The 14,528-nt window shown below is 51.1% G+C and overlaps 1 protein-coding gene across 1 annotated transcript; it reads left to right on the forward strand.

Moving 5' to 3' along the window:
* Positions 1-1,327: 1,327 nt before the first annotated feature.
* Positions 1,328-14,347, forward strand: PCARE (photoreceptor cilium actin regulator). Its single transcript, XM_008517371.2, has 2 exons — positions 1,328-6,395; positions 10,434-14,347. Exons 1-2 carry the CDS (start codon positions 2,686-2,688, stop codon positions 10,612-10,614), a joined length of 3,891 nt encoding a protein of 1,296 aa, XP_008515593.2. The 5' UTR covers positions 1,328-2,685; the 3' UTR covers positions 10,615-14,347.
* Positions 14,348-14,528: the final 181 nt, after the last annotated feature.

A 14,528-nucleotide genomic window follows, 5' to 3' on the forward strand; every position in this document is an offset into this window, starting at 1 on the left:
ATTTATTTCTCTATTGACAGACATTTGGATCATTTCCAATTCGAGGCTATTATGAGTAAAGCCAACATGAATATTCTTGTGCCTGTCCCTTTTGTGGACCTTTGCATTCAATACTCTTGGATAATTCTTAGGAGTGGAATTGGTGTGTCATAAGGTGGGTGTATGTTTAACTGTCAAACAATTTTTCAAGGTAATTGGGTCATGTTACATTCTCACTCAAAGTAATTTAGTTTGATTTTTTTTTTTTCATTTGAAGCAACCCCAGTTTGAAAAGAAAGAAAAACTAAAGTGAGTCTTAATGAAAAATGAGTGGCAATGAATAAAGAGCATCGTAAATTATTTGGAATAGTTAAGAAAACCAGTCTACAAGGCACAGAGCTATCTGACAGCTGATCCTTCAGGCAAATACTTTTATTTTAATCGTCGGTTTGGAAATAATTTTAGCCACCTAGATCAAAGGTTTTCACAAAGATGATTTGAGCAGGGGCCCAAATCCCGAGAGGAGAAGAATTTACATAAAGAACTCTTCCCATGAGCTTTCCACTCTGTTAAATGGAAGAGAGAAGAATCTTCTCACATGGCGTGCTTGTTTACTTAGCCAGCTCTGGGCTGTGACAAATGGAACAACTTCTTGATGCCCAACACAGCTCGCCCCCAGGCACTGAGTCAGCTTTGTGTTTCCCATGAGTTCTACTTCAAATAAACAGACCGGAGAACTGTATTAATTATGCACTCTGGGGCGCAGGGCTGTGACTGGCTTCAGGCTCCACACTCGGCCCCAGTCGCTCGTCTCCAGCTAGCTCACGGCAGAGGAGGTGTCTCTAAGTCCTTTCCATTGCTGAACCTGTCCTGACACCCACAGTGCTATGTTCATTGGTTATACGGGGCACAAAGAGAAAATGGAAACTAAAAAGCCAGAATATCAACTCCAACCTCAGCAACTTCAGGAGACACTCAATGAAATATTTTTTCTATTAGGAAACTTAAAAATTGGCCACAAGTTAACTGTCAAAAAATGGGAAATGTTTTAATAAAAGCCCCTCCTCCTCCTGCAGTGGGTGGGAATTGTTGCGTGTTTAAGAGCTGAGAAATGACACACTGAGGCCTTAGAACTATCCTGAGGCAGCAGTGTGCTGGGCAGAGGGCACAGACACAGAATGGCCAAAGACCTGGATGCGGGGAGCTCCAAGCCCACCAGCTGGCAATTATTTCCAGACAATTCAGGAAAGAATTGGGGCTTGGTTCCTGACAAAGTAATGCATTTTCTAATGACTCTTATTATTATAATTGGCCTAGATACCAGGGGGAAAGGAATAAAGAATTTCTTTTCTTTCTTCATTTTTTTTTTTGCCAGGCTCTGCACCCAACACTTAACAAGCATTAATTGGCTAGATCCCCATCACAGCTCCATGAAGGAGGTACCATTATCCCCATTTCAAAGATGAGCTCTGCCTCGGGGAAGTTAAATAACTTGTGGAAGTTCCCCCACCTAAAAGAAGGAGTCAGGACGGAAACCCAAGTCTCCCTACGCCAAGCCCTTGCTCTAGACTTTACTGACAGCAAATAAGGTTTAAAAGGAGTTTAAAAATGGGCGGCTGCTACCCTTAGCCATGGGCAAGAGCACTATGCTCAGACTGAATAGAATCTGTGCTTGAAAAGGAAAAGGAAAACTTCCCTTGTGTTCTGCTCATAATGACCAAATGGTTCTCCACCCCCCAGTGTTAGTTTATTTTCCTGTGAGAATGGTCTAACGAGAAACCTCTTCCTATAAGAGCATCGCCTCCCTGAGCCCCTGCGGTCCACACTGACCAACCTTGAGCTTTAGATGGCGGTGAGGTTTTCCGCTTTCCTCCTCCAAACCAGGGAGGATGGCTTCCCTGCTGTCTAACTCACTTTTCTAATACAGAGGAAAGCCGCCCTGCCTTCTCTGTTCACTGTCTGATTTAAGGAAGTTCTCCAGCACTAGAGTTGTGGTGTTTCTGTAAGCCACACAAACCAGAATGTATTTCTTCAGCTACTGTCTGTTGTGTCTTTTGGGGTCTTGACAATAGCAGGTTGGAGCACACTCGCTGGTTTGCCCTTATTAAGCCGTGAAGGTCGCTTCTCTGCCAGGATCTATAGTCGGCAAGTCCTTGCTTCTCTTCCACAAATGTGTCTCTTCCAGCGCCTTTTGCAATTATGGCTCATTTCTCTAGGTTTCATGTGGCAGGCGCCTGAACAGAATTATAAGCATGAGCACGTGCAGAAATAATCCGCTTCCCAAGATAGCAAATGCTGAGGAGTTCTATATTAGAACACACTGGGAGTGCTGACTGGCTAGGGCGTGATTAACCTAATAGGCTTAAAGTTCCACTTGCCATCCACATCTGTCAGGACATGAGCGAAATGCAGGCCTGTAATCCACGAGACTGAGGTCTCTCAGAATTGCCCTGCTGCTCACTAACAGCGGAGGGTTCAAAACTTGCGACAACGACAGGACAACAGGCACCGTTACCTCCACGCGGCGGGGTCAAGGCAGTGAAGAAAGCTGGTTCCGAGTTCAGGACGCTGCACCTTGGACTTCACAGGATTCTGGCCTGGAAATTGCCTGGATGGATTAGTAAGACTGCCTTTTGTTCCTATTTCAAATACTGCTCTCTGAAGATTGTGACTGTTGTGGGTGGGAGATGACTACAAGGTGAGATCATGGGGTGCACACCTTCCCACAGTGAAATTGTTAACAGCGTCGCTAAGAGTGGCATCCAGTTTTTTAAAAAGCCCAAAGCAATTTTGCCAGGATGTCAGGGGGACAGTGAGAAATGCTCTATCCCGTTGCTGGCTCAAAGCTCCGCCTGCTCTGACTCTGGGAGGGGCTTGTCCCAGGGACAGAGGCCGGCGGAGGACCAGCCAAGTTCCAGATGGACTCAAACCAGAGCTGAAGGTCTTTCTCAGCTCATGAGAGATCCCACTACAGGCAAAAAGAAAGATGTGGAAGGACTGATCCCAGAAACCAGAACCTCCCCATTGCAGCTGAACAAATCAAAAAGTCACATGGCTAAGGACATTTCATTCAAGACACAGACCCATGAGTCACAAGGGGCAGCCTTTTCTGGGGAAGAGAGTGAAGAAAGCAATTCCCAGGAGACCTCCAAATGGGAAAGGAAGCCAAAATGCCACAAGTCAGGCAAACAGGGCCATTGCTGCCAAACTATCTTTCCTGCTCACGGGTCTGAAGTCAAAGTGGACTTCCCTGAGCCCCTGGTAAAGGCCCACCAGCACGCTTACACCTATCTGCACTCCTGCCTCTGCAAATATGAAGCAGTTCTGCACATCACCCATCAGGCCACCCAGACCCAGGAGCTGCTGCAGCCCATGGTCAGCTTCCTGCTGCTGTGCTTTGATGAGGTCAACCAGCTCCTGGGGGAGATCTCCAAGGACGGAGAAGTGCTCCTCCAGGAAGTCAGGGAGGATCTGGCTTGGCCGTTGAAGAAAGGAGAGCCCCAGGGGCAGCCAGATCTCCTGCAACAGCTTCTGCAGTACACAGTCAGCAAGCTGCAGGTGCTCAGTGGCGCAGTGGCCTCACTCACTGGCAGCTTCCTGGAGGGCTCCAGCAGCTACCTCCACACTACCGCAAGCCACTTGGGAAAAAAGCTGAGCACAAAGAGGGGTGCGGATGAACGCCTTCTAAGGGCTCTGGGGCAACTGGAGAGCTTAGCAAGCGACCACAGCGACCCTGGAGTACAAGGTCTACCCTTGTGCTCTGAGGACAGCGGCATTGGTGCCGACAATGACTCCGTGCTGCTGGCGGACAAGCTGGGCAAGCAAGCTAGCTTGGACTTAGGGCTGGAGCCTGCAGACTGGAAGTCGGGGATTTTACCCCCAGTGGAGTCCAGGCTGTTGGGACATGCCTGGCAGCAAAGTCCTTTCCAGATGGGTTCAGACAGACCCCAGGACTGCCCACTCTCAAGGCCTCTTACAGCAAAGGTTCAGCCAGCAGCACAGGGTGGAACAGGGAGCCCAGGCCCCTCCAGCACCAGCCCAGAAAATACCACCTCCAGGCCTCTGGGGATGGGCAAAAGCAATCCACATGAATCCCTTGGGATGGAGATCTCTGTGGAAGCACATCTTCCTAAAAGCTCCAGGTTGATGGACACACCATCCCTCAGCGAAGGTGAGGACAGCAGCCTAGAGGAGGAGGAAGACACTTCTTACCCAAGGCCAAGGTCTTCACCTGCTGGCCCAGAAAGCACATTTCAGCTACATCCCGGGAGACTCAGGAGCCCCCAGGCCCAGGAAATGATTCTGAAGATGAAGGAAGCCATCAGTGAAAGGATCAAGTTTGTCCCTTTGCCCTCTGGGCACCAGGACTGGGCTGAGGAGGAGGAGAGGAGGACAGCAGTCCCACCAAGACCCAGCACGGTCAGTGGCAGCAGGAGGGAGCCCGAGAGGCAGAGGAGGTCCCAGTCAGAGGGGTGTCTGAAGAGCCACATGGAGGACGCCACTCTCCAGGAGCTGCGGAGGGTCCAGAGAGACCTCAGCCAGAGGCTGGAGGCGTTTTACACCCTGGGCACCCAGCGGCAGGGGCAGGGCAAGGAGCAGGTTCTGCACCCCAGAGCAGCAGCTAGGAGGCCTGACAACAACTACAGGGTCCCCCCGAGCAACACCATCAGCAAGCTGAAGGCATCCTTCACCAAGAAGTTCAGCATTTTGCCAAGTCAGGACAAGAGCATTTTGCAGAAATGCAGTACCCCCCCGGAAGGTGAACAGCCCTGGCCGCCAAAAGCTGAGGGGCTTCCAAATGCCATCCCATCAGGCGAGAGGGCTAGTGAGGCTCCCGGGGCCAAGGACGGGAACATCAGGGGCCATCCCACTAGAACATCAGTCAAGAAACTCATTGAAACTTTCAGTCCCCCTGAGAAACTGACAACACTGGGGGATTCTAAGGACTCTGGGTTGAACTGCCTCAGGAAGTGGGGGGTCCCCATCATGCCTCCCAGATTTCCCATTTACAGGGGGCTTGCTCCTATGTATCCAAAGCCCCAGATTTCTCCAGCAGCAGGCAGAGACTCTCTCAAGTTGGGCACAGGCTGGAGGTGCTTAGCTCCAGTCTTTCCCCCTCTGCTCACAGCAGAAGCATCCAAGAGTGAGGACCTTAACTGTGAAATGCAGGAGGACCCAGAGCATCTCCCTCCACCACCTCTGGAAATCCTGATGGACAAATCTTTTGCTTCTCTGGATACCCCAGAAAGCAGCAATCTGAGGAGGAGCTCCCTTGAAGGAACCCACGTGCCGGGGCTGGGAAGGGCTGGCCCTTCCGGGAGAACGTGGGCTTCCTCAAAGCTCAGAGCCTCCATGAGCCCCACTGACCTGCTTCCCAGCAGGAGAACTGCCACCCTCACCGGGCCCCGCAGTGCAGGGCCAGGGAGCGGCAAGAGTGGGTGCAATACTGGAAAGCTCACCTTGGACCTGAACCATCTGCCAGCAACCAGCCAAAACCCAGAAGTGGAGGGTAGCAGGGCTCCAAGTCAGGCACGAGCGGACAGGGCTGCAAGCCTCTCCAAGCATCCCCGGAAGGCAGTCCCCTGGCAGCACTCCAGCCACGCATCTGGGCAGACCAGGACCTCGGAACCCAGCCTGGCCAGATCAACGCAAGGGCCACGTTCTCCGGAGGCTCTAAGACACAGCCAAGAGAGAAGCCCCCCAGTGATCAGAAAGGCCTCTCCCACAAGGGCACACTGGACACCCCGAGCAGACAAGAGTCACCCCAGCCTGCCCTCCTGTCACAGACATGCCCAGCCAAGTGTCCCCTCCACGCATGGCTCCCCCAGCCCACCACTCAGCCCTCTGGCAAGCCCCAGGGTGCTAAGTCCCCCAACAGTGAAGAAAGGAGCTTCCCCACCACCCCAGCACAAGCTGCCAGGCCCTCCCCTGGTGAGCTCACCTGCTCAGCACAAGGTCTCCACCCCCCCTACCCAGCGCACAGAAGCACGTTCTCCTGCCTCTGGCCCCTCCCTATCCCCCCCAGCGTCCCCTAGTCAGGGACTCAAGGAAACAAGAGATTCTGAAGACAGTTGGGAGGCCCCAGCCAAAGCACCTGGGAACACGTGTTCCATATTCTGCCCAGCCACCTCCTCTCTGTTTGAAGCGAAATCACCATTCTCAACAGCCCGCCCACTCACCCCACCATCACTGCCACCTGAAGTTGGGGACCATGGTGGGACCCCCACAGGATGCTGGAGGAGCAGCTCAGGGCCACGACTGAGGGGGGACGCACAGCGGGGAATGGCCCTGTGTGCCCTCAACCCCCAGCCCTTCATCAGAAGGACAGCCTCTGACCGCCGGCCAGGCGTCCGCCTTCATCTGCCTGTCGCCGGCACCACCAGCAACACTTGTGACTCCCACCTCGGCCAGAGCAGGTAAGGAGAGTCCTCGGGTCCTCAAGAACCCAAAACAGCCTTTGCATATATCGGTTGTATCTATCGCTTTTTACTATATGATAAATTAAAATTAAGAAATGTTTGAAATACTTATTAAATTTAAAAAAACAAAAATGACCCCCGTTAGGTTAACGTAAATAATTCCTTCTTGTGAAATTTAACTATATTTTCCACAAAAAAAAAAATTAGTGAAAAGAGTGGCACTGTCTTAAATTTTTGCAAATCTCTTGAGTGTGTGGCTTCACAGAAAGACAGCTGGATTTTCAGATCTTGTTCTGCAGTCAATCTTTTGGGATCTCACACATCGTGTAGACTGGAAAATTCCACTCTACATTCATGAAAGAATGAGTGAAAAGGGAAAATAACATCTTAGTATTATAATGAAGATAGTTTGGAACTCATGGACCCCCCTGAAAGGGTCTTGGGGACACCCAGGGGACCCGCTTTAAGAACGGCTGATCCTGGAGATATGGAGTATAAATGGTTGGCTTCCCCATTCCCCCAAGGACCTGTCCCCACTTCTCCATTCTAGCCTCATGTCCACCTCCCCCTTCAGAGGTGTGTAGAGTAAGAAAAAGACTCTTCATGAGTGCTGAGCACCAGACCCCAGGCCGAAGGGCTGCCATCCCCACCTTGGCAGAGTGAGTTCCAAGTGTGCCTTTTTCATGAGGGTCATGTCATTGGCCCAGCCATGCAGATGGGCCTGGGCATGTGGCTGCAATGGGCCCTGAGTCAAAGTATAGCCATAGCATGAGTGTTGAAAGAAGGACTCGTATGTTCAAGTGGTTATTTTATAGAATACACATCTTTTCCAGAATAGTGGCATGGGGAAAAAATGTAAATCTGAGGCGTATTAGAGAGGGACTCTTATCAATATTTCTTGATACCAGATCAGACAAAGTTCAACCAGCCCCAGTCCTTGCTGTCTTTGCACTGCCCACGGTTGTGTAAATCAGCAGTTAATTTCTGCCAGAGTGATGCGTGTTACAGACTTCACAACCTGTCAAGGCATAAATGGTAATCTTTTACAAAGTAGTCGGCAGTCAGTTTTAAATAAAGATGTTATCTCTGGAAAGTTGGGCCTTATTATAGTTATATAAACTTCCCCAGCCGCTTGAAGGAAATGAAATATTGATTATTCTTGCAAGAATCTTAATGTAACATTGCTCTTTTCTTAAATCTAAAACAAGCCTCCTATAGCACAGAGCATTTCATCTGAGAACCTCTGTAAATGTTAATGGATTATTCCTCACACTAGCCACTTACTCAGTTATTAGATTTCTAAAACTGTGCCCTTCAGGAGAAGAGCTTGAGAGAACAGGGACAATAAAATGGCATTAATTAAAAACACTAACATTTAAAAACAGCAGGAGCAATAATAAAACAACATAAAATTGTTCAAGAAGAAAATAATGCCCTTCTCGCAGGCTTCTCCTTGGAATAGAGCAGCCTAAAAGGTTGTTTTATGTCCTGAATCTAAATACTTGGAGAGACGGGGGGAGGTGGAGAATTGCTTGTAGCTTAAAAGAGAGAGGAGGATGCATCAACAGGAGCCTTCCCAAGGTCGCACGGAAGGTCCCATAATGTTTGCACCCATTCCCCTGTCTCCTGGGAAGACCACATCTCTAAGCCGTTCCAAAGTGTGAAACTGTGAGCATGTGATGGGAAAATGCTGGCTCCCAGCCCCCTCACCACCTACCCAGCCCTGTCAAGTTGGCGTCTGTGAGCTGAAGCACACCAGCTCTAAGAGCACCAAGCATTTGCTGCTCAGTAGAGGACAAGCATTTTTTTTCTGCCAGCCTGCACGCCAGGGAACTGAGCGTGATTTCTCCAAGATCGTTCAACGAGCCAACAAGCCAGTACAGAGAGCCAGAAACTGCTCAGAACAGGCCGTTTCCCCAAACAGAGACTGGCAGGGACACAACCACACCCATCATATCTTGCAGCTGAGGCAGGCTTGCAGAAGGAACTGGCCTGCGTCCAGCGTTGACCACCACCCCCCCCCCCCGCCCCCCGGTCATCCTGTGCTAGGCACGAGCCCCTTTTATAGAAAAAATGATGATGTTTCTATCCTCCTGATCTTGGAGCCCAGGGGATTGGCAACAGTCCTTGGAGGCTTACCCAGGAAGCTCAGTTACGGAGCTTCAACTGTTATTTATGCGTTGAATCCCCTGTGGAGGTGTCAGTCTCTACGTCTCAGCGTGCTGGGGCACTGTGAGCATCAAGAAGGTCCAGACCTTCTCCCCTAAATGCGGCACTTTTAGTTTTTGCCTGAACTGGACGGCCCAGGCAGGCGATCTCTGCAGCCCTCACCTCGTTTCCTGGATCAGACTGCTTGGGCAGGCTGCCTTCCCAGCAGTTCCAGAACCAGTAGAAACACAGCCACATCATGGCAGCCAGGAAAATCAACCTTCCAGCCTGAGCCTCGTGCAGATGTGGAAGCTGATTGGGGTTGAGGAAGACACAGTTCTAGGACCAAATCATTGGTCAGACCTCGGTGTCAGCACCACTGACACTGCATGCCACAGCCTGTCCTCTAGACACGCCCCTCCCAGTCCTGCCAGCAGCTCCAGCTGGAGAGCAGAAGGGGTCATAGGTGAAGTGCATCCTGTATATGCCTTCCCCTGCTCCAAAAGGGGCACAGGGAGAAGAAGGAAGGAAGGTGGAAGCTGTGACCCACAAACCACACTGGGTCCTGCAGGGACCTGTAATGGGGCCGGAGGCTGACATGGGTGAGACTGGTCTAAGGAACACAATGGCTCCCCACTGCCTGAAAATCATGTCTGTGTGGCCGTCTTAGTGCCTGCCCCACCTCACCCCCGACTCATGCCACCTGATCTTGTAGGATCCAAACTCAAATTTGTCCTCCATTGGCTTGACATCCCATGTAAGCCTAACCACACAAGCTCAAGAATAGTCAAGAATGTGCTGTCACAGGCGGAGAGCAGGGCTTCTGCTGGTGCATGTGGGCAGCTGTGTCTAGTCCTGGCCCTGAAGCGACTGATGGAGAGGCCCTGACCATCAGGTGCCCACCTGCAGCATGACAGGGCTGTCCTGGGGTCCTTTCCAGGTGTGGCTTCCTACTCACACTACGAATCAGCACCAGAGTGACTGCTGGCCATTTACTGAGCAATTGTCACATGCTAGTTGGTACGCTAATGGTTTTACATGCTTCAACCAATATTGATAACTTTGAGTGCCCTATGAGATGGGTACCATTATTATCTCCATTTTACAAAGAAGGAAACAGAATCGGAGAGATTAATTAACACGCTACAGGTCACACAGTTGGTAAGAGGAAGACCCAGGACTTGAACCCAGGCAGCCAGACTCCACCCTCCACGCGGTAATTGTGAGGTGAGCATGCTAGCATGTGGCTTTCTGAGCTGATCCTCCTTCTGGCCTAGACTGCTCTATGCTTGGGACCGCCCTCTGTTCTGCACTCCCTGAGCACACTGGGTGTCCCTCCCCGTTCAAAGCCCCTCTTGCTGTATCACTCAGCAGTGGGGAAACTCTGTTATACCCAAATGCCAGCCTGGGCCAACCAGTCTCCATTTTACTCCATTCAGGAAAAGGGTGGCAGCTGAGCAAGGCAGGGGGGTTTTTACTGTTATTGTTGGTGGTGTTTTTAATTCAACTAACTAAATCTAGCCCTTTATTAAACAAGAAGTGCTTTGAAAACAAAAACAAAATGAAAGCCCGGCTCCCAGAACTCCTGAGGGAGTTGCTTTGTTCAAAGCAGCAGGATCCTGGGCATCAAGGGAAAGAACAAGACTCAACTTGTCAGCCGAAACCCCAGAAGCTTGGCTCCCACAGTGCCTGAGCACAGAGGAACGCACAAGGACGCCTGCAGGCAAACCTGACATGGAAAGGCAGAGGCCTGGCACCAAGGGTCCCCTTGGCCTGTGGCTGAGACAGACAGGGATTGACAGAGAGAGGCAGAGTGGAGAGCAAGGGAGGTCACCGGGAGGAACACCGGGTGAGTGTTTGATCTGCACCTGTTCTTTCTCTCGGCAGCAGCGGTGAGGAGAGCCCTAAGAAGGATGCAGAGCCGTGGAGCAGCCCCTGTGCCCCAGAGCTGAAGGGCAGCGGCAGGGGCGCATCTCCCCCGGAGCTCTGCGTGCTGGGCCACGGGCTGCAACGGGAGGCCAGCACTGGCTTCAGCCAGGACAAGCCCCAGCAGAAGGAAGCGGCTTGACAGGCTGGCCAACGGGGTCGCACTGATGCCAGTCACCCCAGAAGGCAAAGGGTGACAGCTAAGCATCAGGATAACCCACAGATGGTGGGCTAGCCCAAGTCCTACTGAGGTGTCCTGGAAAGGCCTGGAAGGAACACTACCCAGAGCGTCTGCTCCATTCTAAACATTCACCATTTTCAGTCCCAGATCCTGCTTGGCCTTCAGGTTCAAAGGTTCACTATAACTTTGGACCCTGCAACGACACTCTTTAATCCTTCAAGTACTGGCCTTAATTTAGGGGGAAAATGTGTTTACCGCGTGCTTGATGGGCCAGGTGTTTTACCTGGGTTAGCTCCCCGATATCATTTAATCCCCACAACAGTGAGTGAAGTGATAGCATTCTTCTGGTTTTGCAGATAAGCAAACCAAAGATCCCACCCGCCGAGTGTCTTGCCTGAGGTCACACAGCTAGGAAGAGAACAGAGCAAAAATTGGAACAGGTGTGCCTGGCACTGGAATCTATTGTCTTTCATTACATTTCATCACCCGGGACCACTCCATCACTGCATCTGCCTAAAGCATTCGTAGTTGCACAAATGGTTGGAAAGCTTTGGCTTTTTAAGGTTAAATAGTGGCACAGCATTGAAGTCCCCATTACAAGCTTTGTTTAGAAGCTGATTGTTTCAAGGATAAGGAGACTGAGGTGGAATCAAGATACAGCCCCATCCACCCTCCTTCCTTTCCTCCTTCCCAAGCTCAGCTCCAAAGCCCAAACATGAAGCTGCCAGCCCACTAGAGCAGCCGGCTGCCTCTCAGCGGAAGTGCGTCTCAGAGGCATGTCTCAAATGCTCTGCCCCACGCATCCACGTGCCTCACAGCCTGAGTGGGTACAACAAGGCTCCCCAACAAGCATGGACAAGCAGCCCATTCTCTGTGTCCATGGGGGCTGGGGCTCCGGAGGACGTGTGGGTACGGTGCACACGCACACACACACACACCAGTCTCCCCCACGGGCTCTTCAGCCAACTTTGTTCCCAGGTCACCTGCTGACCTTCTGCTGGAGTTGAAATTGAAGCAAAGAATGGCCATTCATGCCAAAAACCTGCTCTGCTGATGAGCTAGACTGGCTGCAGGTCTTGGAACTTTTCCACTGGAGGCTGTGGAGTACTTTCTATTCAGAAAAGAATTTGCAGTAATTGGGTGATTCAGTGCTGGCTCAGTGGGTTGTCAAAAGGCAAGAATTCTCACCCACGGGGTACAACTAAGGGACAATGCTCCAGATCTGCTGCAAAGCTGATTTTTTAAGTTTGAGAAAATTATAGACTTCAACTCCTTTATGTTGCAATAGATCATGACTCCAGAACATGTTAAACTGGGTCCCAGGGACCACAGCTACCTCTCCCAGGGATAGGCCATGACTCCGAGTCAATGAATCCCACTCTGACGTGTCCAGTTATTAAAATAGGAATAATCCCTTCAAAGGCATTCAAGGAACAGTTGATTAAACTCTACAAAGAGGGGCCACAACCCGCCCCTCTGTTGGGAAATGCACGCAGCCAGCTGTATGCTCACATTAGCTGTGTAGCCTCACTGGTCGTCAGAGCAGAGCCCAGGCAGCAGCAGAGCTGGTTCTGGGGCCGAGCCACACTCACCACAGGCGTGGGCCCTGGGAACCCCCTGGGCTGCCGACAATGGGAGGAAGTCCAGCTACCCAGGCAGGGCAGGGCTGAGGTAAGAGTGAGAACAGCCAGGTTTAGGAAACTTGCTTGATATAGATCTGGGCAGTCTCCCTGCAGGGTTAAGCTGGCAGCATGCGGAAGCGGGGTGGGCCCTGGGGAGACTGGGCACAGAGCTGAACAGGCAGGAAGCAAGCAGTGTGGAGGGATCCAGATCATGAGGAAGAAGGCTAGTCAGAAAGTGAACCCCACCCTGTGCCAGGGTGGGGGCAGGCTTCCCGGAGGTCTGAAGAAACAAAGCAGAACCCCAGCTACAGGGAGACTGGACAGGGACACAGCTGATGAAACTGGGATACAACATGGGGCCTAACCACAGGAGAAATAAAAAGTCTAGTTACCTGAACCAGGATACGACGTGGGAGCCAGATCTGCAGGAAGCGGGAGTGAGGCTGAGTCTCCAGCCCAGGGCCTCCTTAAAGGGTCGCATCTTAGAGGTCTGGGGCTGACTTGAGTGTGTAGGTGGGGGCTGAGTGCACCCAGCTGGGGTAATGAGAGCTAGAGGTGGGAGGCCAGACAGCACCTTATATCATGGAGAGGACAGCATGAGAGAGAATGCCCTGGAAGAGTCTAGAATGAACCCTTGCTGCTCTCCATGAGCGTGCCTGGCAGGAGGCTCTCTGAGACGAGAGGTTGTCCCCTCCCCCAAGCTAGGCTGGTAGGCAGCAGCCAACACCGCGCGCCCCCCCCCTTGCCCGCCCCCACACTGCAGGCAGCAGTGAAGGCGTACATGGCTCCTCCCGCCATCAGCCCGGGAGCAGTTCATGACTCCTCCTCATCCCTCTACATTTGCTGAGCACCTACTCAGGCCAGGACAGGGCTAGGCTCCTGCGGCATATCTCCCTACTTGATATTATATAATGAGAGGCCCCCGCTGCCTCTAGGCCCAGGCAACAGGTACAATGAGCTGGTATAGCCATCCTGTTGCCCAAGTCCCCAAAGGCTTCAAGAATCCCAAGTCAGCTTCCCCAAGGGAAAAGGGGAGGAGTCACCAAGGCCAAGAGTCTCAGAGGTAGTCAAGGTCAAAGGTAAAGCAACTCCCAGCCGGCATAGGTCAAAGATGTGTTTCTGGCTACCATCCCAACCAGCAGACTTAGCCCAAATAACATGTGAATTAGACTTTGTACAAAAGAAGTTAAATCCACCACAACAGGCCACCTGTGTGGTGTCAACTCCATCTCACCCCTCTGGAGACCAGACCTTTCCTCAGCCCAGGCCTTTGGTCCTTCCTTGGACAGCATGCTGCTGGTGGCGGGAGGGGCATCCCAGCTCCACGGCTTCTCAGTGGTCACTCTTACCCGCCTCCCCTCCTCCCCAGAACCTCATCCTCGCTGGGCCCAATCCCCTTCCTGTGCTCAAGGGAGAAGAGGGGCAGGTTTTGTATCATTTTTTCTTTTTAAATCAAGTAAGCCAATGGATCCAGCCCATCAAGAAGAAATGTTGGGTATAAAAACAGAGGGAGTCCACCACAGGAGATCAATTTAAGGGGTGCATATTATCCACAAGTGTTTATTTGGGCCAACTCCGTTCTGGGGAGGGTATGGCCTTCATCCTCCACACCCACAGAGACCCCCAGAGCCGCGCGGAGGGAGACGCCCGGCCAGCTCTTTACCCAACACATTAGTAACAGAGCAAATAGTTCTGCCCCAGGGGAAAACCACAATTTTCTGGCTCCATCAAAAGGATTCATAGAGGAAAAAAAGCAAATATAATATTCTGGTGGAAAAGTGATAGCTTTTTGCAAGTGTAAATACAATCTTCAAGGTGAAATGTAACTTCCCTCCGAAGCTTGGGTCTGTGTGGTTGTTTACTATAAACAGTGTCTATTTTCCTGCCTTACATCTTACAGGTGGTTGAGAACCTAAAATAAGCCATGTTGAGAGAAAATGCAGGGCAGACAAAGCAAAGAGACCTTTCTTTCATTGTGAAGAGCTTGCCTCATAAACCCTACAATGTGAATGAAAGAGATTTTGATAAATATATTCTTTTTTCTAAAATAAACCAGTATTTTGCAGGTATCAGGGGAGCTGGTGCAGTGAATTATAAGTGTCAACATGTTTGTCAATTGATCATCTGGTTGACTGCTTACAGGCTGCCAACACCCACTCTGTCTTCCAAAGGAAAGCTTTTCAAAGGTAATATATTTTTAAGTAGCCCCACATCAAAGATTCTGTTGAACTGCTATAAAATAAATGTGGCCGG

The sequence above is a fragment of the Equus przewalskii genome, chromosome 14, assembly GCF_037783145.1.
Source record: "Equus przewalskii isolate Varuska chromosome 14, EquPr2, whole genome shotgun sequence".
Taxonomy (NCBI): domain Eukaryota; kingdom Metazoa; phylum Chordata; class Mammalia; order Perissodactyla; family Equidae; genus Equus; species Equus przewalskii.